We start from the raw sequence: 26664 nt of genomic DNA on the forward strand, positions 1-26664 counted from the left end.
TGTATCTGTATCTGTATCTGTATCTGTATCTGTATTTGTGTCAGGCGGCTTCTTCCCATCCTGCACTAGACGGTTCTGCTGCGCAAAATCCAAACTAATAATGACATTTTGCAAATTATTCCACATCGCAGCCTGCTTGACACACTGACACTGAAACGAAGAGCCACAATACCAGTCGGAAAGGAGCGAAGCAGCGCCAGGAGACAGCAGCCAGGATCAGGACCCAGAGTCCTGGCACTGGCACTGGTGTGAAATTTATTTTGCTGCCAGGACTCGTCACGTTCGGGTCGGGTCGTATATGTGTGGACCATAAAATTATCCAGCCAAGGCCAGGGAACCCAAAGGGTAAACAAGACCAAACACAACTTGGAGATGCTTGGGGATACAGCATTAGAAAATTTATCAGATCGAAGAAGAGGACCACTTCGGAAGCTATAAAAACTAAAAGCGGCTTATGATACTCATCAAGCATTTCCCCCAAGTTACTTTTCTTCCCAGGCCATGGCCTATCTACATGGCTTTCTTTTAGAGTATCCCTCCGTCGAGTCGCTTCTTGCGTGCTGACGTTTGCTTCACAAAGTCAGCGCTGTGAAAATAAAAATGTTTGCTCCACTACCCCGTTGAATTTATTATCCTGCTGATTGCGTAACATTTATTCATGTCAATTAGCCTTGGCAGGAAAATGCAATAGTGCTGTTGATGCAGCTGCTCTGCCCCCTTTGTCTCAGTCGGGACCGCTGGGGGAGGCTGATTTCCTTCCGCTTTGGGTTTATGCAATATTTTGCCCTCTTCTCCTCAAATAGCTAATGACGTTGAATAACGTTTTAGGAATATTTCCAGTACGCCGAAGTCTTCTTTACTCTCCAATTAATCTACAGTCATCAAGTCCTGAACTCTTTTAATGCAAATCAGATCTCGGAATCCTTGAAATGTTATTTAAAGTGTGCTTCCAGCTTATACTTCTTTTGGCTCACATAAATTGGATTTACGTGTTTGGATTGTGGCTGCCTCAGCCCGAACATGAAAATGTAATCCTCAAATGTTTATGTAACCCGCCCGAGACCTGTCCAAACAAAGTATAATTGGCATATTTTTTAAAGACTTTTTATACCCGATACTCAAAATGAGTATAGGGGTATATTAGATTTGTGGTGACCCCATAAAGTATATATATTCTTGATCAGCATCAATAGCCGAGTCGATTGAGCCATGTCTGCCTGTCCGTCCCTATGAGCGCCTAGTGCTCAGAGACTATAAGAGCTAGAGCAACGAAATTTTGTATCCAGAGTTCTGTAATATGTCACTGTTACAAGTATATTTCATAACTTCGCCCCGCCAACACCCGCCCCCACAAAGGGCAGAATCATAGAGAAGGACTATACCTTCAAGACTGCAGAATCTGAGCCAATCGTATCATTATTATAGCCAGAATCAAGAAAACAAACACACGTTTCATGGTCGGATTTGCCTATTGCTAAAAGTGAGTTCATAGATCTCAGAGACTATAAACGCTAGTGCAGCCAAATTTGGTATCCACACTCCTGTGATATCGGACCTTGAGTGGTTTTCTTCAAAATTTCGCCCCACCACTTTCCCCACCCACAAAGGACGAAAATCTGTGGCATCCACAATATTGTAGATACGAGAAAACTAAAAATCATAGAAAATTACCATATCTATCAGATTGCCGAATCTGGATCAGATCGGATCATTTTTATAGCCAAATCACGCTCAGACTGATTTTCTGTCTCTCTCAGACGCACTCTTTGTCGTGTCGTTTAATATTAGCGGCTTCTGCCGGAGGAAAGCCATACTGACTTAGTATCGGGTATAAATGTAGAGTTGCGGTCGCGGCAGCAACTCACAGCGTTCCCCCTCGTTGTGTGATATTTTTATGAATTTGAAGTGGAAATTGTTCAGAAATTGTTCACTTGAAAATTACAAACTTATGTAAAACCTCACTACGGCAAAGGGTATGATTATGATCTCTCCCAGTCCTTGTTTTTCTCTCTGTTGATGGCCTTCTTTTGAGAGCTGCAGTGAGAAGTGCACATTCCCAGCAAGGGAGATCCATGAGACCTGTCCAGGCACTTGTTGACAACTATTCAGACACCTCCGTTTTTTGCTCCATGCAAGCCACGGCCACGGGCTTGGGCTGCGCAAGGGGCAGCCTTCTATTTTAATTTAGCTGCTTCAACTAATGGATTCGGGCTTACGTAACTTCAACACTTTGGCCATAATGCGGCACCGAGCCACCCCGCTCCGCCCTCTGGCCCTGCTGTGCACCGCACCCTTGCTGCGATATTGTTGCTGCAAAATTAAGACTTAATTTGCATTTACAGCAACAACGTTTTGCACGTACGACACTACTATATATAGGATGTGCTATATGTATGTATAGGGCTGTGATACAACTATTGTTGCAGGCAACAAGGAGTCCTGAAAGCTCGAGGGTAGAGGGTGACAGCGTTGACTATATATAAATTAAGTATACGCAGTGCAGCCCCTCTGTTGTGTCTCATTTCTCCATCGCCCTGTCCGTGCTGGCTGAAACTACCAACTGAGCCAAAGTCTCTAATGACCACTTTGAGGGTTTTAAAATGGGCGACAGTCAGGCAGCGGCCACATAAATAACACGACGAGCGTCAGCCCCGTCTTCTCTTCCCCACTTCCCTGCTGCGGACAGAATGAAATTAACTTATTCATTAGCAAATGGCAGCCAGGGGACCAGCTTCAAATACACACACACACATACATATGTACTTGTATTTATGTATACCCACATTCGTACAAAGGAAGTTGGCGGCATTTTTCCAAGGCGCTAACTGTCAGACACTTTCTACACCTCAGAGCCCCGTAAGTCGTCTCCTATGCTGTCACACTCTGGTTGGAGTAGAGGGTATGTCGGGGAGGTTCTTCGACCTGGCGGGACTCGAAACAGCTGGCTTTATTCGAAGATTGGCATGGGAATACATGCCTGTCTATGTCAATGATCTATTAATCATTAATTTCGAAATAATTAGCTATTTCTCGTTTCACTTTTTATTAATTTAATCGTTTTTTGAATTATTATTTATTAAATGCAGGGTATTCCCCAAGGCTTCACTCGCCGACAGCCCGAAACATTTGGCAAAGTTTTAATTCTTGTTTTTAATTAAAAAACATTTTCATTGCAGGTGCAAAATGGCTGGCAAATTGCATAGAGGAAACAAGGCAGTACCCGACCCGACAAGCGGCCAGGACCTGCGGCAGGACTTCGGGCGCCATTTTGAGCTGCTTTCCTAACGAGGCACTCACACACACACACACACACACTTCCGCTTACACAATACACTCGCAAATAAACTCACCCATTGACTGAGTGAGGGACTGCGTTTTGCAGTTTGTTTGGCATCCCCACTCCCCCCCACCAGCCCCACTCTGGCCATTGTTCTGCTGTTTTAAACAAAACCAAAAAACAAAGAATAAAGGAAAGTTTAATTAAGTTTTCAGGTTTATTTTTAGCTCGAGTTTCTCGGCTTTTGCATGCGTGGCAACAACAATGAGGCGACTCTTGACAGCTGCCTGCCTGTAATTTATAACGGTATTTAGTTGCAGATTTGTCCGACGTCTGACGTCTGTGTGTGTACTTGCAACCGAACCGCCTGCGTTAGAGAGCATGTGGCATGTGTGGGCTGTGCTTTCGGGAAAACTTTACCGTCAAATATGATGGAGAGATTAAAAAAAAATATACAATTTGGGGGATTTGCTGTGGGCTTAAACTACAATTTATTTTGCATTCGATAAGCTCTAGGCGAGGTTTTAATTAAAATTTAGATTTATGAAATTCTGCACAATTTAATGTAAGCCGGCGAAGCTTTTAAGGTGGAAAAACAGTGAACACTTTGATGGGTCCAGATGGGGAAAAGTACTCTCCGTTTTCACCCCGATTCCTTTTTATCATCTTGATGGCTTTGGTTTTCCCATTCAGATCCTCTTACATATGCATCCGACCATCTGTTGTCTAGGTCTCCGCCTCCCCCTCCCCCTCCCACTCCCCTCCCCCTCCCTCTTCTCATTGTTATTGGATTATTATGCCATCTGTTCGACAGCTCTTGGAAGAGATAATGCTCCAGTGATTGCCCGCTCTGCCAGACCCTCTCCCAGTTCATTTGCACTTTTCATACCCATTGTAGGGAACTTTTTCCTCTTCTTTACTCATTTTGTATGGATGCATCGCCAAATGGAGCGGCAGAGGCAGTGGCAAAGGATCCATTTAACTTGCAATTTGCGCAAAGGACTTACAATTGTCGCCGACAAATTGTCCGCTTTTTTCGAAAGACAAATTCGAATATTCTCACACCTCTCTGCTCTCTGCCCATAAAAATGAAAGAAAGAGGACGATGGAGGGGTGGAGGGGTGGAATCCGCTTAAAATGCGTCAAGTTGGGCAGATAATCGTGTTCTGGCAAATGATTTCCTCACAGTTTCCCAAGTTTTCTCAAGGAATTTCGGAAAAGGCTAAATCGGATTGGGGCACACCCTCTGCCTCAATCAGGACTTTACATCTTCGTCTGCCGAGCTCCAGGTGGACTGGCAAATTGAGCGCCCAGCCCAGACCGAAGCACCCCCTCAGGGCGGCGGGAGATTGGGTTCTCAGGGCGGAGGCCTCTCCGTAAACTCCATTCCGTGCAAGTGCGAAATATTTTCGCTGCGATTCATGGGCATTTGTGATGTGGGCAGGGGGCAGGAGGCGCCGCACATAAATGCAAATGCAAAAGTAGCCAGGAGTGGGTGGGGTTGCCAGTGGGGCGCAGAGTGTGGCACACATTTAGGCGTCGCCGCATGCAAATGTTTGACGTTATACAATAATAAAAGAAAATCCGAGCAAAAGAAAGCAAAGGGAAGACATATTTTTTTTTGTGTGCTTCTTTTGCGACGCTTTTATTTGCATTTCTTCTACTTCTTTGCATATTTTTCTTACTCGATTTTTATCGTCGTCGACGAAAATGTTGCGCAAATATTTGCGCTTTTATGTGCATAGCCAGAGCCCCACCCCCCACCCCCCAATCGCCACACTTTTTCCCTTTTTTCCTTCCTTTTATGCATTCAGATTTACTTACCCTGTCACAGGGTCCAATGATTCTCAGCAATTGGTTACAGCACGATGAGACCTCCAAAATGGGGGGATATGCATATGAAGGAACTACAAAAGTTTGAGCACCTATCAATATTTTCCTAGCTGAGGCGGTCCACCCATCGAAGGGTATCCAAAGCTCTGGGCTTTCTATCTTTTTATCTTTCTATTTTTGGTTGCTTTTCCCCCTTTTTCATGATTTACTTGTGCTTTGTGTTTGTAGCCTCGTTCGTGTTCGGATTCGCATTCGTATTCGTATCTGTGTTTGAATTCGAGCAGGTATTGGTGTGTCTACACTGTTGCAAAGGTAAATTGGATTGAGAAATTGAAATCGCATTCAGCAGCAACACCGTGCGAAAGCGGCAAAGGGGGGGCGCAGTGATAGTGGAAAATATACTGCATTTTATTCACCTTATTGATTTTCCCTTTGGGCGTCTGTGTATTTCGGAGTTGGGAGTGTGGAGTGCAATTTCCATTTTAGTGGAGAAACTTTAATGGATTTCTTCCCGAATTGAGCGCCGAACTGTATGCTACACTTATTTCTAAATACTTCTATATACACACATATATATGTACATATATCCTCCAACCTTTCTGGCTGAATTTGCTGACAATCCCCGGACATTCATCAACGTCAGTCACTAAAACCATTTCCTTGTTGCTGTCGTCCAAAGAACAAATTGTCAAACTAAAATTATGTAGGCTTTCCATGTGCTGTGGGCGTCATGACGTCATATTTAATTAGAGTACAATTTTGGAAAAGCGTTCCCACTATGTATGCAATGCACACCCAAATTAGTTGATTAAATCATGTTTGGCCGCCCGTCATTTGTGCAAAGAGCCATTCATAGCTGCCACTGATAAATTAATTAGGTGGGGCAGGCCCCGTGAAAAGGGAATTACGAATTGGTTTACCGCAAACTATGTTCTTAAGAGAACGATAAGGATAAGATAGGATAAGGATAAGGATAAGGATGAAGCTTGACGCTTTAAAGCTAGATTCTTTGAGTGTTCTCTATTTAAACATTCACAATGATCTCTCGTTATTCATATGCAAAGTACGTTGAAGTGTGAATAGATCCTCCTTTCTTATAGAAGAGGATCCCAACTCTGTCGAGGACATAGCTAACCTTTTTCAAAAGTTTATTCAATCAATTTCAATGTTGAAACACTACTTGCTACGACGAATATGTTCAGTTATTTGGTATTGTGTATGTGTATTTGTTTATAAGATGATGACTTAAGGACATAATGTTGTTCCGCTCTAATCGTATTCCGAACCCAAGCACCCAAACACTCGAGCACCCAGGGAGAGTGCCTAAAACTGGCGCTGCATGACCCGATCCAAGTCGTTCCAGCTGCAGGAGTAGTCGATCTGGAGCAGACCCTTCTTGCTCAGGCCGAATTTACGCGCGTAAATTCCCGAGTAGAGCGAGGAGTCGCCTCCGGTGGAGTGCGGGGACTCGCACTGAGTCCGTGCGCGACCTGCCCCCGAGCCCAGCCCCGAGCCCCCTGCACCGCCCAGAGTTCCGTAGAGGGTGGAGGGTGCCGCGTAGAGGAGCGACGTGGCGTGCTGCTGGCACTCACTGCAATCCGGAATGCTGCAGTACGGTAGTGTAGCATAGGGATTGCAGTAGTCGTAGGCGGGCGAAAGGGGGGGCGGGGCGGGAAAGTCGATTTGCGGTGGTGCGGTCAGCGGTGGGGCAGACTTGCCGCTGCGCTTGCGTCTCGGGTGCGGTGCCGTGCCATAAATATTGCCGTTGGGGACCTGACTGGTGGCGGGGCGGCGCTGCAGGGTGACTGCTCGCCGTTGGGGCATGGGCAGCTCGTCGCCAATGGAGGAGGGGTGCTCGGTGGAGCTGGCACTGGAGAAGCCTTTGGGGATGTAATATTCAAGGATTTTAATACTGTAAGAGAAGTGTCTGTCATCTGCTCACCTCCGTAGCCGTTGTAGAGCTGTCGCTGCTCTGCGTAAAGCTCCGCCCGCAGCTCCTCCTCCTCCTCTTCCTCCTCTGCGGCATCATGCTCATCGTTGTCGAGCTGCAGCTGCCTGGTCATCGTGGCCATGTAGTCGTCGTAGCGACTGGGAGCTCCGTATATGTCACTCCTGGCTGTATAGAGGGGCTCTTTGCGGCTGCTTCTGCTCCTCCGCCGGCTTCTTTGGGGCACACAGCACTCGAGCTGGCATTGCGAGCGTGACACGCGACGCGTCTGTGTGTGGGGGCGTGGCATGGTAGCAGCCATGCCCATGCCCATTCCCATTCCCATTCCGTAGCTGGGACTTGGGGTCTGGGAATCTCCATAGTGGATTTCATCCACCTCCTGGCCGGTACCATCATCGATCTTCTTGCGCACATAGTCGTAGTTCTCCAGGTCCCAGGGATCCACGTAGCAGCGCTGCGAGGGCAGCAGCGTGGTTCCGTAGATGTCCTCCGTGTTGTCGATGGTGTAGTAGGGGGACTCCAGGGCACCAACTCCCTCGTGGCTGCCGGGAAGCGCCTGCTTGGGACCCGCTCGACGGCGTCTGGGTGCTGTCTGACTGCGTTCCCGCATGCTGGCGAAGAGAGGAAGAAAAGGAGTCAGGGTAGTGTGAGTAAGTGCATCAACTGGTTGCACATTCAATGGTTCGTTATGCAATCGGCGGCACCTCTTCCGTCAACCATCGAACCCGTTCCTCAGTGCTGGCCGCGAATTTTCCCGGCTCCGTGCAGGTGTTACACTGCGCTCTGGCTCGACCATTAGCCGGTTTATGGATCTGCATAACTTTGCATAGCCATTCAATCGGCATTCCAATTGGCATTTTCCATTAGCCGACCAACTGGTTTATTTGTACATATTACATGCTCTTGTCCTCGGTATCAGTATCGCTATGCGAATCCCCCAAAACATGAATTAGTTTGACCATCAAATCGAAATTGATTTTATTATCAAATATCAAACAAATATTTTTCAATTAAATGCACAATCCACTCAACAGAAATTCCAACAAAATATGCCAAAGAAAAACAAAACCATCTGGAAAATGGCCTTTGAAAAACATTTTGAGGAGCGGACTTGGCAGAGAAGGCTATTTGGAAGTGATGGTCAGAACAGAACAATAATGGTTCCCAAATATTTATATTATTTATATTTAATCTGCATGTTAGCTATGGAGAATGTTCCTTAATCCAAAGCTATAGGAATTGCGTGCTCTGTCCTTTAGGAACTCGGTTTACATTAAATTAAAACTTTATCTTCTCAACTCAGGAATAAATGAAAGTACAAGTATAAAGATTTATTGGATGTATGGGATATACTGCCAAAGATCTCGAAATTCAATTTCTCAGGTCCGATCCCTACACTCTTTTTCATCTGAAACCTTTTTCCATCGACAGTCAAACCATTTTGGATATGGCTTTTTCAAGTGTTGCTTAAACTCTGTAAAATTATGATATTTTTCAGTGGGCTTTGGACTCTTTTATTTGGGTTTTTTTCTCAGGCCCAGCCCAGCCCATTCGACAATGTCTTACGCAATCCTTCCGAGGCATTTGTATTTGTAGTCTCTGCATTTGCATGAAATTTCTGTCTTGTTTTGTCTTTTTTTTGTTTTAGGTGTTTTGTTTTAATCGCTTCGGTTATCGATTAACATTTGTATGGCCTGAACAAGCAGCCAGAGGCGCTTTTGTATAGGGAAAATAATTTATAAAACACACAAAAAAGAAACACAAGAAAAAAGCAACGTGACTTGGCTGTGGCACGCAAATGAAATCGCCTGTTTGGGGGTCTGTCAGGGAGCATATTTATATATGGCATATATCAAAGCATTATATCAAGACGGGCACACGTATAAATGCATTTTGAGAAATTTGCACGAAAAAGAAAATAGCTTAGGACTTGTTTTGGGCTTTGGCTACCTTGTGAGCTGTCTGTCTGTCAGTCATTCGAAACGAGACAAGAATGCAATGCCGCAGGAGAGGCTGATCGATATTTGCATTCCATTGATGAAATGATATTAGTTTCCGAGCTCATTTCAACTAGTTTCGTTTTTGATTAGCATTTTGAATATTGAAAGCAGGACCGCTCTCAGGTTACGTATACGCCACTTGTACTTCAAGTGCATAACAAATCAGCAATTAAACTGGTTCCGAAGACCACTCTGGTCCACTCTGTGAAATAAATTCCCTGCCAAAGATGCCAATTAATAAACAAATTAATTGGCATCTTTGCCGGATATATCCCCCTGCCTTGCGGTCGAATAAAAGCCTCAATGTCAGGTGCAGCGTCAGCTGCCACTATGGCTTTGGCTTGTGCTTTAGGCCATTTGCATATTAAAATGTGTCAAGCTCAAGGGAGATTACTTTTTGTATGCAGACGAGTTGGCCAAGAGCTAATGAGGGGGTGGGGGCGGGCACGGGGACTTTCTCCTTTGAAATATGAAAATATATTCCAATCAGATGCTGTCAGAGGCAGGATTCATCGCGGGCATGCTCAATTTCCGGAAAAATAATTGCATTACATTATATAATTAAACATGGTTCAATGTGGGAGGCAGTGTCCATGGAACTGTTTCTTTAGCTTTGAGATATTTAATTATTTATTCAAGCTGATGCTGCTTTTTTGGCAAACTATTTTTCGGATTCTTTTGAGTTTCAGTCAAGTCAATTTGGACAATAATTAGCGGACTGCTTCTGCCTCAGATTATGCATGAAAGAAACCTAAAAATAAATACAAATATTTCGACATCGAATGCTAATGCAAAATAACTTCAAACTAGTTTGCCAAATGGCAGGCGACCTTGTTAAGCCCTCGATTTTGAATATTTGATCGGGTGATATCATGCCCAGAGACGTATTTACATGAATATTCAACCTGGTATTCGCGGGGTATTCACAGGGAGCTTCTGGCGCACCCCCAGAAAGAAAGAGTGCTGTGAGTGATTCACCGGCTGAAGAACCATTCCACCGCATGCCTGGGCGTACTGCCTCCGACTGCGCCTCCCGTTGTGAGTGCTCCCAAAATGGTCATCATTACATTGGGATTGCAAGAGGCCCACGCCGAAGATAACTCAAACTTGACAGGCCCGCCAATCCCCTCAACCAAGCAGATGTATGTATCTGAAGATACCCGCACACTCGTTCGCCCCAAAAGATCTTGGGACTCTGCCCACATACTCCTACATAATCGCTTGGGCTGGGACAACTTTCTTTGCTTTTGACACAGTTTCCGCCGTTTCATTCACCTTATTGGGTTTGGGGGGTTTATTTGTGTGTGTTTATTGGTTTTCTGCACTTGTCACTGGATGGGGAGAACGCTTTTGGGGACAGTTCTTTAGCGAATTTCAGACACGTTTCAGTCGCGGCCCACGAATACCGTTGTTGGGCTTTGATGGCATGATCTTTCGTCCGCGCATGCGCTTCGCGTACCGTTCGCCTTTGCGTCCAAAAAAGATTTAGTTTTTAGCATAAAGCTGCAAATGTTGATGTTGGTTTCGAGCCGGCTCAAGCCGTCGTCATCGGCTACGACATGTTCGAAGGCTCGAAGCCACAGGCCGCTGCGTGCGATCGTGTCTTGTTCGATCTTGTCTGCAGGTTCGAAGCGGTTCGACGGCTGCAAGTGGTTCGCTTGCGGTTGTATCTTTCTTATTTAGCCAATTTCCATCAAAAATTAAATATGCATTGGGTTTTCATTGCGTTGTTTCAGGTGTAATTGCTGTAATTGCTCTCTGTTAATTAATTAAGAGCTGATTAATGTGACAGACAGTGATTATGCCACAGGCAGAGTGCTCTTCAAAGTCACTTCATTGACATGCAAATTTGGGAAACGCTGAAATGCGGCTGCTGCTGCGGCAAGCGGTAAAGAAATGCCAGGGAAAAGACAGCACGAAAAAGCCACAACGCACACCGAAGAGGAGTTACTCTTCCTCCCGTGAAATGTGAATGGATGTAATGCGAATAAGCCAAATACCTCTATGTAATAAGTTAGGAGTAGGCATTACTGCAGCCCAATCCCAATCCCAGATTCTACACCCCTCTGCCTTAGTTTCTCCCAAAAGTGGGAATAACCTTGGGAAGAGTACTGTGCAAGGTGTAATACCACATCTGCCAAGTTCAACTCGAGTCTGGCGTTGAAAGCCCGAGAGAAATTACATCACTTTGAGGCTTAGCTTCAACTTCAACTTGAACCGGCACCTTTGTGGGGTGGGGTGGGGTGGGGTACAGGTAAACCTCGGAGCATTGTCTAAGCGTTTCGAATCCCACAAAGAAAACAGGCGCTGGGCATTCGAAGCAGTTCCCACTTTCAACACTTCTTCTTTTGACTCGAAAATATTTTCCAATAATTTATGCATCTGCATAAGAAAACAAAAATTTTGTTTTAACCAAATAATAGAAAAAAAGCTTTCACTTTCAATGCGGTGGCGGTTGATCGTTTTTTTTGTTGTCCAGAAAACGTGTGCACTTTTATGTCTTTTATTCAGAAAGTAAGTTATTATTTTTCCACCATTTTTGTGGTGCGGTTTGAGTGCAAACAATCTATTGGTGGCCAATAGCCCAAAGCCAAACCAAACCGAAAACATTTCAATTAAGCCAGCTAAAGGGGCCCACAGACTGCGGTTAGCCAAAACCCCAAAAAAGGTGATTAGCAAATAATTGTTTTGGCATCTATTGAGATTTATGCAATCGGCATGACCGCAGCTGGTTAAAGAAATATTCTTTGAAGATTATACCGGTCACATAAGGCCCTCCTTCCAGCTCATAAAATCTGCTTTCCCCATCGTCGCCCCCTTTCAGGCGTTCTCGCAGCAATTTGACACCCGTGATGGTTGCAAGCATTTTGGGGATTTGCAGCACACGTTGCACACGACGCACAGGAAACCGGCTACACCTGGCCACCCTGCCCCGGCGGGACGGGGATGGTGGGATGTGATGTGATGTGATGTGGGCCCCCTCGACCAGATGTTTGCCTTTGACTGGCGGCAGACTCGTTGATCTCTGCTCCAATTCCAATGAGTGTGTACGGTTTTTTTTTTTTCTGCTTGCTGTATCTGTCTTGTGCTCGCACCATCGACATTGTGCAACATGCTCTTCGATATGGCAAAAAGCCTGCCCCTCCTCCTGTTTGGTGGCAGCTGCAGCCGCCATTAGAGATGCTGACTCGCAGATTGTGCTGCACCCAAGACCGATCCGATCCGAACCGATCCGAACCGATCCGAACCGAACCGAACCGAGCCGGGGCACCGTTCGGTCTCCTCTTGTCACTCGAGTTGCCACTTTCGATTTTTCATACCTCGCTCTATCTCTATCTCTATCTCTATCTCTATCTCTATCCCTGGGCAGTGCTCCGCTGTGGCAATAATTGTGAGTGGACCTGGTCATTTATGGCGTTTACCTCTTTGTCCCCATTTGCTTGTACTTTTGCACGTGTTCAGCCCACAAAAGGGAAACAGGGAGGGAGGGAGAACGGACAAAGAGACGGAGAGAGCAACAGGGAAATACGGAAAATATGCTTCGTAATTGTGTGCTTCCCATTTTTTGTGTGTCAGCAGAAATGTTTTTGTGTTTTGTGGGGTTCCCTTTCCCAACGGTCAGCCCGGGAAATTCATTTTTCCCCAAAGTGATTTTCCGCTCCTCTTCAATGACAGAATAAACATGAATTAATCATTCGATTGCTGGTGGAGCATACGGAAAGGTGAATTAATATTCTGGGTCTTTGGTGGTGGGGGGTCCTGGCTCTGTCGTTTTTTTGGGATTTTGATTGTTTCTGCATTTCGTTTCCGGTTGCACGAATCGAGAGATACAATTTCCATTAAAAAAGAAGTAAAAGTGTCCGAAACTCTGGGGAATTAAAAAAAAGAAAACCAGTAAAGAAGTACCCAGTTTTAGATACCCTTAAAGTGATAAAAGCAATAAATAATCTTCTAGAATCAAAGGAAAATATTAACTTCTACTACTAGTTCACTTAAACCCATTATTTAATGTAAATATTATTTAATTTTTGGCCATAAATAAACGAAATGTAAATCATGAACAGATCTCAAGTCGATAATCCCTTGTGGGGCTTAGTTGAACGACCGGGCACAATGGGCCATAACTGAAACCATTAAATGTGTATTTAAATCCACTCATTGCCCAATCCGCTTGATGATGCAATAATACCTAGTACTACAGACAGGCAGACATCATCAGCATCAGCAGCAAAAACCAAGAAAATCAACAGCAACAGCACCTCAGCATCAGCCACCAGCCACCAGCAATCTCCATCTCCATCGACATCTGACATACTGAGGGCCGAGCATTCAAGCATCCAAGTCTCCAGCTTCATCTTCATCTCCGTCATCTCCGTCATCTCCCCCATTCATTGTCTGGGGGTGGGGGGGGGCTCTGTCTGACGCATAGTTCAAGTGGCACTGGCACAAATCATCTTTGCAGAAACAAAAAAAAATATACATCGCAGCGTCTGGGGCTCCTCCACTTGGAGCTAGACAACATCGGAGGCAACTTTGACATGATGTGGTCAAAACAATTTGCGCTTCTTTCTGATTGTTTTTTATAGATTTTTTTCTAGGAAAATTCGAAAAAGAGAATCAAATAAAGTAAAATACAAGTCAGCATACAATATATATAAATCAATCTTTCCATCGTTTGATCTATCACTTTTGTATATAGCCACCTACTGGTACATTGTTTTATTTACGTAAATATCTCCCAATCCATCTTATATGCATCTATTTAAATATAAATGAAAATATACTCTTTAATGGGCAGTCTTTATTGTTTAACTTTATTGTTTTACTGAAATTATTATGACCTGTTTATGGCCGGTTTGTCGTATGTTCGGGAATCCCGTCTTGGACAGTTGTACCATCGATATTCTCCACTAAAGAACCAAGAAAATTCAATCAGTAATCCACATATATGGGTGTATCTTCTCCATCTTTGGGAGCATAGAAGTTTATCAATTGTTTTTAGAATTATTTGCTATTCAGTGCTTGTTAACAAACGATTTCATGGCCATTTGTTTCAGTTGGCTGAAGCACACTGCCAAAACACCCCTGCAACAGACAGCGCCCACACAGCGAACGCAGCAACAGACACGTTGTCTTGCCCGATGATGCCTCAAGTTCAAGATACAAAACCTTTGAGGCGGACAAAACAATCTGGCGTGTGAGTGAGTGAGTGTGTGGCTGGTACATTGTGCATTGTTTTGGGCCGGGGCAACTAAACATTTTTTTTCCCGAACTTCCGCGTCTCTGGACAAGATACATAGTCCGTACTCTCTGCACGGCACAGAGATACATCGGTGGCAACCTTCACACAGGTGCAAGTGCCTAAGAGGGAGAAGGAGGAGGAGGTGGCATTGTCTTGGAGCTGGGATTGCGTTTCTTCTCTCAGTTTTTTCTCTCAGCGCGTATCACACACTTCATTAATTTTGTTTCGCTTTTCATTGCTGTCGGTAATTATGGTTACAGTTATGCTTGTGTATCTCCCAGATACACACACACACACACACACACAGTATCGCTGAGTTTCACTTTTTTCTGAAGTCTTCTTTTCAATATTGCAAAATTGCATGCTGCACTTGAAAAAACGTTGCCACGCGTGAAGAGCTTGGCATCTGAGGCCTGTAGTCCAATGTATCTTCCAGATACAATATTTGTACAACAGCCGCCAACAGTTTGTTGCCACTTAATGCCGCCGCTGCTTCTGTCTTGTGATTTGTAACGCTCCGTTAACATAATACTCGCAGCCAACGAAATCATTAAATCAATTAATGTTCCACGAACAACAGCAAAACCTGCAAATTAGAAACCAAAAACTCAAAACCCAAAACCCAAACCAGATTGAACGGATGGCATTAACTTGATAATGATTCAAATTTTATTTGGAAAACACTTTGGCTATCCCCAAACTAAAGGATGACCTTGAGAAGTAAAATCTCTGAACCAAAAAATTGAGAAAAGATTCTAGCAAAGATTCGGAGTGCTTCAAGTGCTGGCCGAATTTATTATCTAGCCGGTGATCTTTAAAATATCAGAGCGTTAGGGAAAGAATAGTGCCTGAATTAATAATTATATTCTGAGGGAGTATAACAATTAAAACCAGCTGGGATTAGTATCTGTAGATTGGAATATAACAATGCAACACATTGTATCTATCGAATATCGAATGAAATTTCTTCCTCCCAGGAAGCACAGTACAAGCCATTAATGTACTACAAGCCGTACCTAACACGGAAACTTGTTAAAACCAATATGTAATGAATTATGATTATTTTATGCATATATCCATCATGCCCGCCCCGTTCCCCCAACGGCAGCGCCAACATAATTCCCTATAATAATAATTATCGAGTGGCAGGATGGCGTGTGCTGAAAGGTGCCACAGATGATGGCGGATGACAAGTTCAATGGCATGGCGTATGAGCAGCTTGCATTGTTTGCATTTGCATTCGGCATTGGAATGGAGCTCTCGTTTTAATTAGCCCTGCAATTACACATACGACATGGTGTACGCTGGGCTTGAATCTGCATAATTTCCTTTTGAATTGCATGGAAAGTTTGCCAATTAAGACTGTATGCCGACTTATGACTACTAAACAAATTAAGAAGCTCATTAATTTTAATTTAGCTAAGAGAAAGATGGGGAACGGCAAGCATTGAAAAGTGAAACATCAACTTATAATCTTGGGTATACAGATCCCTGGATAATAAATTATGGTTTTTTATGAAATTCAATACATAGTTTAATAGCGAGTTAGCCAGAATGGTACTTATACCTACTACTGCTCTCTGTTGGACTGTTTTTCCTTAAACAAGATAGTCTTTTTGGAAGAATCTATTCGAAATTCAAAGTTTGGACCCTCCCTATTTCCCTTTTAGATACCAAGAATTTTCCTGTAACTGATACATTTATGTTAAGCTGAGAAACTGTGTAAATACATGAAACGGATGGTGCGGAGCTAGATAGACACCGTAGACTACTTGTCATTAGGTAGAATCAGGATAAACGATGTTCAGGAACATAATTTTATCTAAACACAGGCACATATAACAACTGAGTACCGGGTACTATAATGTCCGCTCAGTACTGGCTTAATTTCCATCTGCTTTCTCTGTGATCTTCATTCTTTTGTTGTTGAAACTCAACTACGACTTACCTGCTTCCGTTTCTTGCTCTACCCACGGATTTGTTCTACGTTTAGTTAACCAATTACCCTGTTTGATTTCCAAAGTGTTATAATTAGTTTGGTTTCTAGGTTTCACATTTGGCGATGTAATTAACACTCTGATGGCCAATTCCAAGTCGCTGGGCGGCTTAAATCCGCTCAAGGCTGTTGCCATTTGGCAAGCAATAATATTTAATCGTGATGTTTATTATTTGTTATTAACCCATTATGATCATTTCCTATGCGATGACAGCGACGAAAGGAAAACAGAGATTTTACTTTAAGCTATTGGTATTTCGGAATCGAAGCCAGATTTTCTATGGAGTGGAGTACTGGCACATCGACGAGTATTCGGCGGCAGCTCCCCCCACTAATACGATTTTATTTTGCTTCGCCTCGAAAATAAATACATAAATAAACAATCTTTTGATTTTTTTGTGTGATTTGTGTGATCGTCACCATTCATGATCATCATCATCATCATCATCATCGTATTATTGATCTTGACAGAATCGCGAAAGTCTTAACACCTTCCGATGGAGTCATAGTTTTAATCTCTAGAACTGAATACATACCAGGAAATCACTTCTGCTTATGCAAATTCCCTTTTGCTTTGATTAGCACTTAAGAGCGGAATTTTAAACACTTCTCTGTGGTCAATTTTATGGCAAAGCGTTAATGGGAAAGGTGATCATTTAAATGGTTAGACATAGTTTTGAAACATATTGAGTAGACCATAGAATACATTAAGTTCACGATTTTATTTGAGGGAGTTTCTCAAAGGATTTTATCGCCTGGTGTCGAACCCAAAGGCTCAGGAGCCCCTCTTTAGCATTCAGCAGAAGTTTCCGTCCTTCTCGAAGTCCTCGTTGAATAAAAATGTATTAATATTCCATTTGGGACTCCTCCACCCGTGCAGATTTTGCAATCACAGTTTGTGGCCTACAAAGTACCAAAGCGTATGATTTTGAGGCAATTAAAAAACTGGCCACGTCCATATATTGGGTTCTTGTGGCATTTGGAGGCTATCCACCTATGGATGGCTTGAATATGGATTGCTGGCCGCTCGCTCAGACACCGGGCACCGTTAAACGCACAAATTTGGCCGCCAGACGAGGCTGATCGGGGAGGGGATAAAACAGAATATCAAAAGCCCCAAGAAAACTGCAGGCAAACATTCGCTCGATTTGCATGCAAGACACACCAATCAGAAAGAGAGAGAGAGAGAGGGCTTATCAAGACAAACATGTTGGAGTGCGAGCATGTTGCGACGTGAAAGAACACACGTCTGTGCAAAGCCCACAGGTGTGCCTTTCCAAGGTGCATTCGTATAAGGTGAGGCCTTGCCAGAGAGCGATCATACCATAGTTGCCAATTTGTGGCAGGGTAGAGCCCATTTGTCGGGGTGTGTAAAAGAGCCATAAGTTTAATTACCGTCGAACCGAGATCGCATTAATTAACGACCAACTTGGACGACGAATTTTCTGTCGTCGCCTCTCTCGCAATGAGTTGTATAAATTAGACAGGCCGACAATAATCCGTCTTGCTTATGGTCATTCTTCTTGCCACATGAGACGGCAGCAGCCGGAGCAATTGCGACAAGCCCCGCAATAGACTTGACAGCCGACTTGGCCCGATCGAATTGACCAATCTTCGGCTTGGTTTGGGGCGGACGGGCCTGCTCTGGCTGGCTGCGGGTCGGGTCTCATTAGAGCACCGAACCGTTTGACATTTAAGTACGACGACCTCACGCATGCGCGCCTCGCATTGGGGGCCCCGAGGAATCCATGCCCACAGGGCATACTTGTACGTTTTTTTTTGGGTTTCGGCCACAGCGCAGAGACCTTAGACCTTCTAAACATCGCTTATGGCCACCAGTCAATGCTCGTGCGCATACCCGATGGTCTTGTGTTGTGCACGCCCCAGGTCTCACTCTCCACAACAAATAATTACCCGAATTTTGTGTGCTCAAATCTGTGGCTTAAGTATTAACCTCGCCAAAGCGCTCAAAACACTTTCGTTTAAGGCGAAAAACAAAATGAGCAACAAGAGAATTGTATAATCAACATTAGGCAGCGGCAATTGGCAATCATTTCTGGGTACAAATTAAAATTATATTACAACATTTTCTTAGACAACAACAAAAGCCCAATGATTAGAGGAGACCAAATCGAAAATGCACTCAGCCATGGCAGGCGGCTCCAGCACCAGCCCAGCCCCCAGGTCCACATCCAGCCCCAGCTGCAGTCCAGCTCCAGCTCCAGCTCCAGCTCCAACTGCAACTGCAACTCCAACGCTGTGCTATAACTGACCTGCCCAACAAAAAGAAGGCGTGCAAGAAAAAGACAGCACAATGAAACGAAACGAAACAAAATGAAACGAGACGAGACGAGGCGAGACGAGACGGAGCGAACGCGGTCGAAAGTGAAAGTTTGTTGTTGCTCTTTCTTTCCGTTTACCGATAAACGGGGGCGCAGTCGCGACTCTGGTTGCCGCATTGGCAGCATCACGCGAATCGCAGACAGCGAATTCATTTGCCGCATCTAAATTAAATAATTTTGATTGCAGCGCCAGCAATCAAATGCAGATCTGTATAAGGAAGCTGCGTGCAGCAAGGGATCGACTGGCTGATGACGATTCAGAAGGATATATATATATATGAGCAGGGATAGATCAGTTGTACTTACTTTATGGGTCCTACGGTTAGTCTTAGACCTTGTATTTATTCGGATAATATTCTTAAAATACGAGGAAATCATAGAGTAGTTGGTATCCATTATCATGCGTGGCTCCTTCAACTCTTAATCTGTATTCAATTAACATATCCTTTCCCTCTCCTATCCTTATGTAAATTGCGGTCCTCCCCTCAGGCAGTTCATACCCTTGGATACCCTGCTCAAGGCCCGTCATCAATCCCATGCCGTAGCAAATGGCCAAATGCGGCCAACCCGTTGACAACTTGCAACTTCCTGCAATGCGACAAAGCACAGACCAAACCCGTTGGCCCCAACTTCAAGTGGCATCTTCAGGCCACATCTCTGTCTGCATTCCCCCCTTTCTCTCTCTCTCTCTCTCTCTCTCTCTCTCTCTCTCTCTCTCTCTCTCTCTCTCTCTCTTGGGTATGCTTTTTCTGCAGTCTCTTTCCATTTTGTGCTCATCCATTTTCACTGCCAATGGCTGATTAATCCGCACCCATTTGGGGCTCGCCTTGCCAATGGCTCGGATTATATAATCGATCTTTTGTTTAGAGTATCTGAAACGTAATTGAGTCTGACAAATTGATTAATGCTGGCTGGCAATGTGCAGCAGCTTCATTGCAAATGACCCACAAAGCAAGAAGAAATGCACTCCACGGTTTATGGGATTTCATCAGATTAACAACGTTCGCTGGATCAATTTACGATATGAGCTTAATTAAAGTATTAGCTACTGTTAGTAAATGCATAATTTCGGTGAGGTTTCGAATTGATAAACACCGCGATAACCAGCAATCATTAGAGGGAATGTGGCTCTAGTTACGAAATACTCGTACAAATTAAATATAATTTTAGAAGAGATTCTGTGATATCATTTATATGTAGTAAAGAAAGTGCACTTATAAGCATTATATTATAACTATTTATCTAACTTACTTTTACTTAATGAAAAGATCATTCGATTGCTCCCAATTAAAGCCACAATTCATGGGTGGAACTCACCTTGAATCAATAGAAAGCGGTGCTCTGATTTCACTATTCACTATTTTGACGACATAGTTGGGCAGGCAAGCAGAATCGTGTGATATGAGGTCGAAGTCTAAGGCGTTATCGATTCAATGGGCAACTAATTGACTGGCCTAAATGGATGCTTGACTTGGCCTGACTTGGCTCAATCATTTTGCCGCAAGCCAAACTTCAAACTGCACAAGACACGCACATGAAATTTCCCTCAAATAAATGCAAATTTGATGGCTAGCCTGGCAAAATTTGCCAGAAATAAACGTTATTCTTTTGCATAAATATTTTTTGATTGCTCCTAGAAGCAACCCACTGCAAAGTGCAGCCCCACATCAAGAGGGAGCGACGGCAAGAGCTCTTTCAAGCACTCTCCATCTAAAGCCAATTATCGAAACTGATTTCCAGCCTTGACCAACAATGCCGTCAACAGCATTTTATAAAAGTGCGTTTTCCGAATTGATTAACAAACAAAAACGAACATACAAAAAAATACTAAGCGCACTCAACTAAGCACAAAAAAATAATAATAATGTTGGACATGTGATAGTTGATTTTTTTGTGCTTTTATTTTTATACCCGATACTCAAAATGAGTATTGGGGTATATTAGATTTGTGGTAAAAGTGGATGTGTGTAACGTCCAGAAGGAATCGTTTCCGACCCCATAAAGTATATATATTCTTGATCAGCATCAATAGCCGAGTCGATTGAGCCCTGTCTGTCTGTCCGTCCGTCCGTCCGTCCGTCCGTCCGTCCGTCCGTCTGTCCGTCTGTCCGTCCCCTTCAGCGCCTAGTGCTCAAAGACTATAAGAGCTAGAGTAACGATGTTTTGGATCCAGACTTCTGTGATATGTCACTGCTACAAAAATATTTCAAAACTTCGCCCCGCCCACTTCCGCCCCCACAAAGGCCGAAAATCTGTGGAATCCACATTTTTAAAGATACGATAAAACCAAAAACGCAGAGTCGTAGAGAATAACTATATGTTCTAGAGTGTAAAATCTCAACCAGATCGTATAATTATTATAGCCAGAATCAAGAAAACAATTTCATTCTTTATCGCTCTGTCTCTCTCTAACACACAGGTTTCATGGTCGGTTTTGCCGATTGCAAAATATGAGTTCAAGGATCTCAGAACCTATAAGAGCCAGAGCAACCAAATTTGGTATCCACACTCCTGTGATATCGGACCTTGACCGTTTCGTGTCCAAATTTCGCCACACCCCCTTCCGCCCCCGCAAAGGACGAAAATCTGGGGCATCCACAAATCTCAGAGACTATTAAGGCTACAGTAACCAAATTTGGTATTCGCACTTCTGTTAGATCTCACTATAAAACGTATATCTCAGAATTTCGCCCCACCCTTTTCCGCCCCCACAAAGGACGAAAATCTGTTGCATCCACAATATTGCACATTCGAGAAAACTAAAAACGCAGAATCATAGATAATGACCATATCTATCAGATTGCTGAATCTGGATCAGATCGGATCATTTTTGTAGCCAAAAGCAGGAAATCAATTTGCAGTGGCCACGCAGCGCCCAACGACAAGCTCAGACTGATTTTCTGTCTCTCTCTTTGTCGTGTCGTTTAATATAAGCGGCGTCTGCCGTAGGAGAGCCATACTGACTAAGTATCGGGTATAACTGTAGAGTTGCGGTCTCCGCAGCAACTCACAACGTTCCCACTCGTTGTTTATGCGCTTGTTTTTCTGCCTCACGCATTCCATTTAGGTGGTCTTGAAGAGTCATGGGCTGGGTGGCAAATGGTAGAGATTTGCCGCTGAACTGCTGTCAATCGTTGTTAATTGGAGAGCCCAGGTCAGGCTCAAGTGGCTACTAAAGAGTTTCATTGCATACAGAGAGCCTAAAGAGCAATGGAGCACTGTGTAGCCGCGATCTGGCTCCACGGTGGGCAGGTTTGGGGAATACCTGCAAAGTGCCTGGTATGTACGCGGCTCCATTTTCTGCATAGAGTAGAGGAGCAGATGGGAAGGCACACTATTAGATACAGTGATAGACTGGTTAGAAGCCGCACTATACTCGCGGGACACTTACTCTCCGCCAGGCCTTTGAGGCGATTGAAATTAATGGGTTTTGGCCAAAGCGATTGGCCAACTATAAAGTTCCCCTCCGAATATGAGAGTTTTAGTAAGATTTCGTTGCAGATTATTATATGATACGCCCCCAAATGGCAATTCTTCAAATGGCAGTCTTTTTACTTGAATTATTTACATCAGCCCGAAAGTATGCTACTAATTTTAATTATCTGGCTAGCATGCATATAAGATGAACATATATGTACATTCTTTCCATCTCCCGCACAGATCTACACAATAAAGGGATGGCACGGAGAAGAAACAAGATTGGAACCATAAGAAACCAATTGGTAAATTCAGGCAAACATGGGATCATACAAAGGGGCGTGTCACAGTTAAAGAGTCAAATTTAAAGTCAACATAAGCCATAGACATCTATTATCACCATTTTAGAGGATTCTAGATTAGGTCTTTTAGGTCTATAACAATGGCCATTATAGCCAACAAAGGTGAAGATAAATGGGGAGGCGCCAAGCCAATAACCACTCTACCTTCTACAATCATCTTGCAATGTCAAGCGTGACGCTCGTTTTATTTAGACAGGTGTTGGGATCTCCATCTCTCCATACTATTTATTTTCTTTTGGAAATATTCTAGGCCGAAACTAGTCGCCAAGGCGCACTATAAATAGTCCAGGCAGTCGAGCCAAGTGGCATCAAAAGCATTGAAATCACCAAACCAGCAGAATGAAAGCCGCTCTAGCCATATCCACGCTCCTGGCGATCCTGGCCCTGGCCTGCGCCTTCCTCACTGGCAGCACCGGCAACAGCAACACAGGGGCCAAGGTCTGCGTGCTGAGAAACTGCAGCTGGAACTCCACGACCAATGCCTGTGGCCGCTACGGCAGCTCCAATCTGTGCACCCGCTTCAAGAACAGCTGCGTGCTGCGCTACCAGTCATGTGTCAGCTCCACCACCTACACTTCCGTCAGCCTCTCCAGGTGCTCGGGGATCAGCTTGAACAGTCGCGGAATCTGCGGCAGCTCATCCTCCTCCTCCTCCTCCTCCTCCTCCTCCAGCTCGACTTCGAATGTTATTCCCATCATCATACGTCGAGGCTGAATCTTGTTAAGTGAATAAACATTTTGAAAACCACAGAGAAACAAAAAACTGAACTCATTATGCAGCTCAAGGTTAAAATCTCTAAACTTCTTTCCGCGAGAGAAAGGGGAGAGATCTGTTAGCTCAGCTGGGAATCGATTTAAATTCGAGTGGTAACTAGAGCAAAGTGTTTTCAACATAACTTTTTTGCAAAACAAATACAGATAAATTGTATAAAAGGCAAGAAGCTATTCTGTCAATTGTCATTCAGTTTAGTTCAAACAAAGGCCCCGCCATGAAAGCTTCTTGCTACTTGTTTATCATTCTGGGCCTGATGCTCCACCTGGCCCTGTCGAGCGGCAGCGGCAGCACCACCGAAGGGTTTGATCATCCTGAAAGCACTTCCTTGACCCGCGCTAAACAAAGTTCCCGCAGAGCACAGACCTGTAGGAAGGAGGTCCAGAGTAGTTGCACATCCAAGACCAAATCATGTGCCCGTCTGGGACGGGCCAACATCTGTCAGGCCTTCAAGAACGACTGCCAGCGCAGGATATCCAACTGCAACAGCAAGGGCCTGAGCATATGTGCGTGGAATCTGCGGATTTTCATGACTTTAATCTATAAATTTCCCTTTCAGTCTATCGTAAAGTGAGTGCGAATCTCTGCAAAAATATGCCCTACGATAAGAAGCTTCCCTGTGGTAGTGGCAGCAACGCACTAAGCGTCAACTCTGGTGCCAGCAGCAGCAGCAACAACAACAACAATGGTGGCACGAACAACACTGGTAGCCAGATCAGACCTGGCGGAACAAAAGCCATTAAGGAATCTGGCTAATGAGAACTGATGTCCGTCTGCAAGACCTGTCCAGGAGTGGATCCTTCCGAGTACTACACAAATCTGACAATGCGACAATTCGATTGTCCATCATTTGGTAATGCTCTGACAAGGGTATAGAAAATTATATCATATTCGAAAGTCTATCGAATATAAATAGCTTTGATTACGAGTTAATGTTGAATCAATCCTCATAAACATTTACAATTAAATAGACAAATAAATTTCAACGTTATATTTTAATATCATTAGCAAAATAAACAAAACGTTCTCCAAGGATCCACTTATTTTGTTAATTATAATGGTGGTATATTCATACAAATATGATGATTGTGTGAATCCTATATACGGTGTAAGAATTACTCGAGAATAACGAAATCCTGAGCTGACGGGAAATATTAAGCCCAGATCCATGATTAAAATAAGAAATGATGAATAAGAAAATTATGAACTATTAAACCGAACCACTCCATATAACACAAAGATCTACATCTGTGCGAGAAGAAATCTTCTCAGCGGCCATGAATTTGATAACAAATTCCATACCATATCGAAATCGTGGGTTTTGTATGAATAATTCCCCTGATATATGTATGTACATATATATACATTTCCTATTTATATTTCAATTCATTTCTGATTTTTTTTTGCGAACAATGTCCTCCAATGTGTACCAATAGATTTTCTCCGAGATTAGAAATTGTACAAAGGTTTTTTTACTTTAATTTTTACATTAATATGAAAATGTTTGATTTTAAATATTTTTCATATTTATATTAAATAAATATATTTGAAAGGTTTATATATTTAGATTTAATTTGTTGGTCTTATTAAAAAGACGTTTTAATACATATATGTATGTATAGTATAGTATAGTGTTTAAATCAAAGTGAATTCTATTTAATTTCTCTATTTTGTTGTATTAAAAAACCGATTATTTAATATAAATATCGGTGTGTTTCTATGACATTTTTCTCCGAGTGTAGCTATATTAAAAGGCTACGAGTATATTCAACAATAATGTGCTTTCCGCAGGACATTCGCTATCAAGCTTCGATGTCATACTTTTACCAAAATATTCGCACACATCGTACGTTTTTTCAACTGCCTAAAAGTATAGTCAATATATTGTACGATTCAAGAGTTGGTTAAATGTCTTCTTTGTTCTTTGCCATATTTCCTAAAATATATCCACTCCACTCACGTGACGTAGACCCCCCATCATCTCTTTCTTTTTCGCTCTCAAGTATTTACACAATTGGGCAAAGAATTTTCTAAATCAAATATGTGGTTAAAGAATGAAGGAAGAAATACTATAATACACATCTTCCAAGGCCAGGCAAAGAAGCGTTCTTTAGGGGCTATAAAACCGAAGAGCTGCTCTGAAGGTTGAACCAAAAGCAAAAATCAATTGAAGAATGCGTCTCGCGTTGGCTCTTCTCGTGCTGATCGCCCTGATCGTGGTGGCCTCTCAGGCTCAAAACAAGCAGAGACGCTCCCAGGCCAGGGCCTTGAGCCGTGCCACGCCTCGTCAGGCGCGTGCCAGGGCAAGCAGCAGTGTTAGGGCCGGCACCAGCAATGTGCGCCGGCGATCGGTGAGCGGACGTCGCGCCAGGGCAACAGGAAACACCCAAGGCAAATCGGTGATAATCATCAACGGCTCCAACGGCTCCAGCAGCAGTAGCAGTAGCAGTAGTAGCTCCACGCCCTCCTCCCGCTGTGTGAGCACCACCAGCAGCTGCTTTGCCACCTCCAACGTCTGCGGGCGGTGGAGCAGGACACGCCGGTGCCACCGGTTCAAGAACCGCTGCCTAATGGAGCGAGCCAATTGCCGGACAAGTGTCTCGAGTGAGTCTCAAGGAATACACCTCTATGCATGTCTTGTGTTTATCAATTTATCCCACAGGTTGGAATGTGGTCAATCTGGGCAATTGTACGAGTATTACGGTCAATCAGACGGGAACCTGCATCAGCACTTTCTCCTCATCTTCGTCCTCGTCTTCGAGCTCAGCGTCTACTGGTGGCTGGGCCAGCATTCTGTCGTCTATTTTGGGCTCCTCATCTTCGTCGTCGAGCATAACGCCCATAATTATAAGAACGGGTTAGACAGCCATATAGGTACATACGTAAATGCAACCAAAATTCGCAGGGAAGAAATAAATGACATAAAAAACCAACAGTGAAGTGGAAGACGAAATTAGTATCGATAACTAACATTTTTGCATAGTTAGTCTAAGTATTGAAAGCTCCTCTGATGTGGATGAAGTATTTCATAGATATTAAAAATTATATCCATGAAATACTTTTTTAAGCACATAAGCGGATACACGATCTAGTAGTGGAGCCACCCTCTGTTTCCACCCTCTTTAGGGAGCGGAAATATTTGCTTAGATTATGAACATTTTTCAAACTTTCAATGCTTAAATTGTTCGAAAACCACCCAGCTCCCAGCCGTGGGCGGTGTATGCACATACGAGTATGACCGAGGGTATAGTGTTCTCTGGAATTCTAATTCACGTCCGCTTGCGTTTTGCAACAACAAAAAAGTGGCGAAAAATTGCAAACTAAAAAGCAAAAGCTCTATAAATTGTCTGCGTGACCATAACCATAATTTCCGCTTCCCCCCGTTTTCCCTCTACGCAAAAACTGCAATTTATGCGATTGCAATTAAAAAAGGACGAAGAGAATAGCTTTATAGCATACATCATGGCGATAGGACG

At 43.7% G+C, this 26664-nt stretch overlaps 4 protein-coding genes across 5 annotated transcripts in view; 3 read left to right on the forward strand and 1 right to left on the reverse strand.

The window, feature by feature from the left end:
- Positions 1-6241: 6241 nt before the first annotated feature.
- LOC108159796 overlaps positions 6242-26664 on the reverse strand; it is a 35811-nt gene continuing 15388 nt past the window's right edge. The window contains exons 1-3 of one of the 2 annotated variants that reach the window (XM_017293359.2): positions 10334-10535; positions 7053-7669; positions 6242-6990 (exon numbers count right to left, since the gene is read on the reverse strand). In XM_017293359.2, the coding sequence (XP_017148848.1) occupies positions 6434-6990; positions 7053-7668 (1173 nt within the window). In that variant the 5' untranslated portion in view covers position 7669; positions 10334-10535 and the 3' untranslated portion in view covers positions 6242-6433. Of the gene's footprint in view, positions 6991-7052; positions 7670-10333; positions 10536-26664 lie in introns of those variants that run through there. The other variant, XM_033390605.1, reaches the window with a different exon arrangement.
- LOC117187775 (uncharacterized protein DDB_G0271670) lies at positions 22741-23159 on the forward strand. The gene has a single exon (XM_033390608.1). It carries the CDS (start codon positions 22757-22759, stop codon positions 23129-23131), a length of 375 nt encoding a protein of 124 aa, XP_033246499.1. The 5' UTR covers positions 22741-22756; the 3' UTR covers positions 23132-23159.
- Positions 23387-24215, forward strand: LOC108159801. Its single transcript, XM_017293366.2, has 3 exons — positions 23387-23491; positions 23546-23694; positions 23748-24215. The coding sequence occupies exons 1-3, from the start codon at positions 23406-23408 to the stop codon at positions 23942-23944; spliced, it is 432 nt and encodes a 143-aa protein (XP_017148855.1). The 5' UTR covers positions 23387-23405; the 3' UTR covers positions 23945-24215.
- On the forward strand, positions 25353-26100 carry LOC108159800 (uncharacterized protein DDB_G0271670). The gene is made up of 2 exons (XM_017293364.2): positions 25353-25792; positions 25851-26100. The coding sequence occupies exons 1-2, from the start codon at positions 25363-25365 to the stop codon at positions 26048-26050; spliced, it is 630 nt and encodes a 209-aa protein (XP_017148853.1). The 5' UTR covers positions 25353-25362; the 3' UTR covers positions 26051-26100.

Source organism: Drosophila miranda, chromosome 3 (genome assembly GCF_003369915.1).
Source record: "Drosophila miranda strain MSH22 chromosome 3, D.miranda_PacBio2.1, whole genome shotgun sequence".
Lineage (NCBI taxonomy): Eukaryota > Metazoa > Arthropoda > Insecta > Diptera > Drosophilidae > Drosophila > Drosophila miranda.

What these genes read in the sequence shown, in the direction of transcription:
- LOC117187775 (XM_033390608.1), top strand. Translation starts at nt 22,757, where the DNA reads ATGAAAGCCGCTCTAGCCATATCCACGCTCCTGGCGATCCTGGCCCTG.
- LOC108159801 (XM_017293366.2), top strand. Translation starts at nt 23,406, where the DNA reads ATGAAAGCTTCTTGCTACTTGTTTATCATTCTGGGCCTGATGCTCCAC. An exon ending in AGCGGCAGCACCACCGAAGG is followed by an intron (nt 23,492 to 23,545) that starts GTTTGATCATCC and finishes AAGTTCCCGCAG; the next exon opens with AGCACAGACCTGTAGGAAGG. An exon ending in CAGCAAGGGCCTGAGCATAT is followed by an intron (nt 23,695 to 23,747) that starts GTGCGTGGAATC and finishes TTTCCCTTTCAG; the next exon opens with TCTATCGTAAAGTGAGTGCG.
- LOC108159800 (XM_017293364.2), top strand. Translation starts at nt 25,363, where the DNA reads ATGCGTCTCGCGTTGGCTCTTCTCGTGCTGATCGCCCTGATCGTGGTG. An exon ending in TTGCCGGACAAGTGTCTCGA is followed by an intron (nt 25,793 to 25,850) that starts GTGAGTCTCAAG and finishes TTTATCCCACAG; the next exon opens with GTTGGAATGTGGTCAATCTG.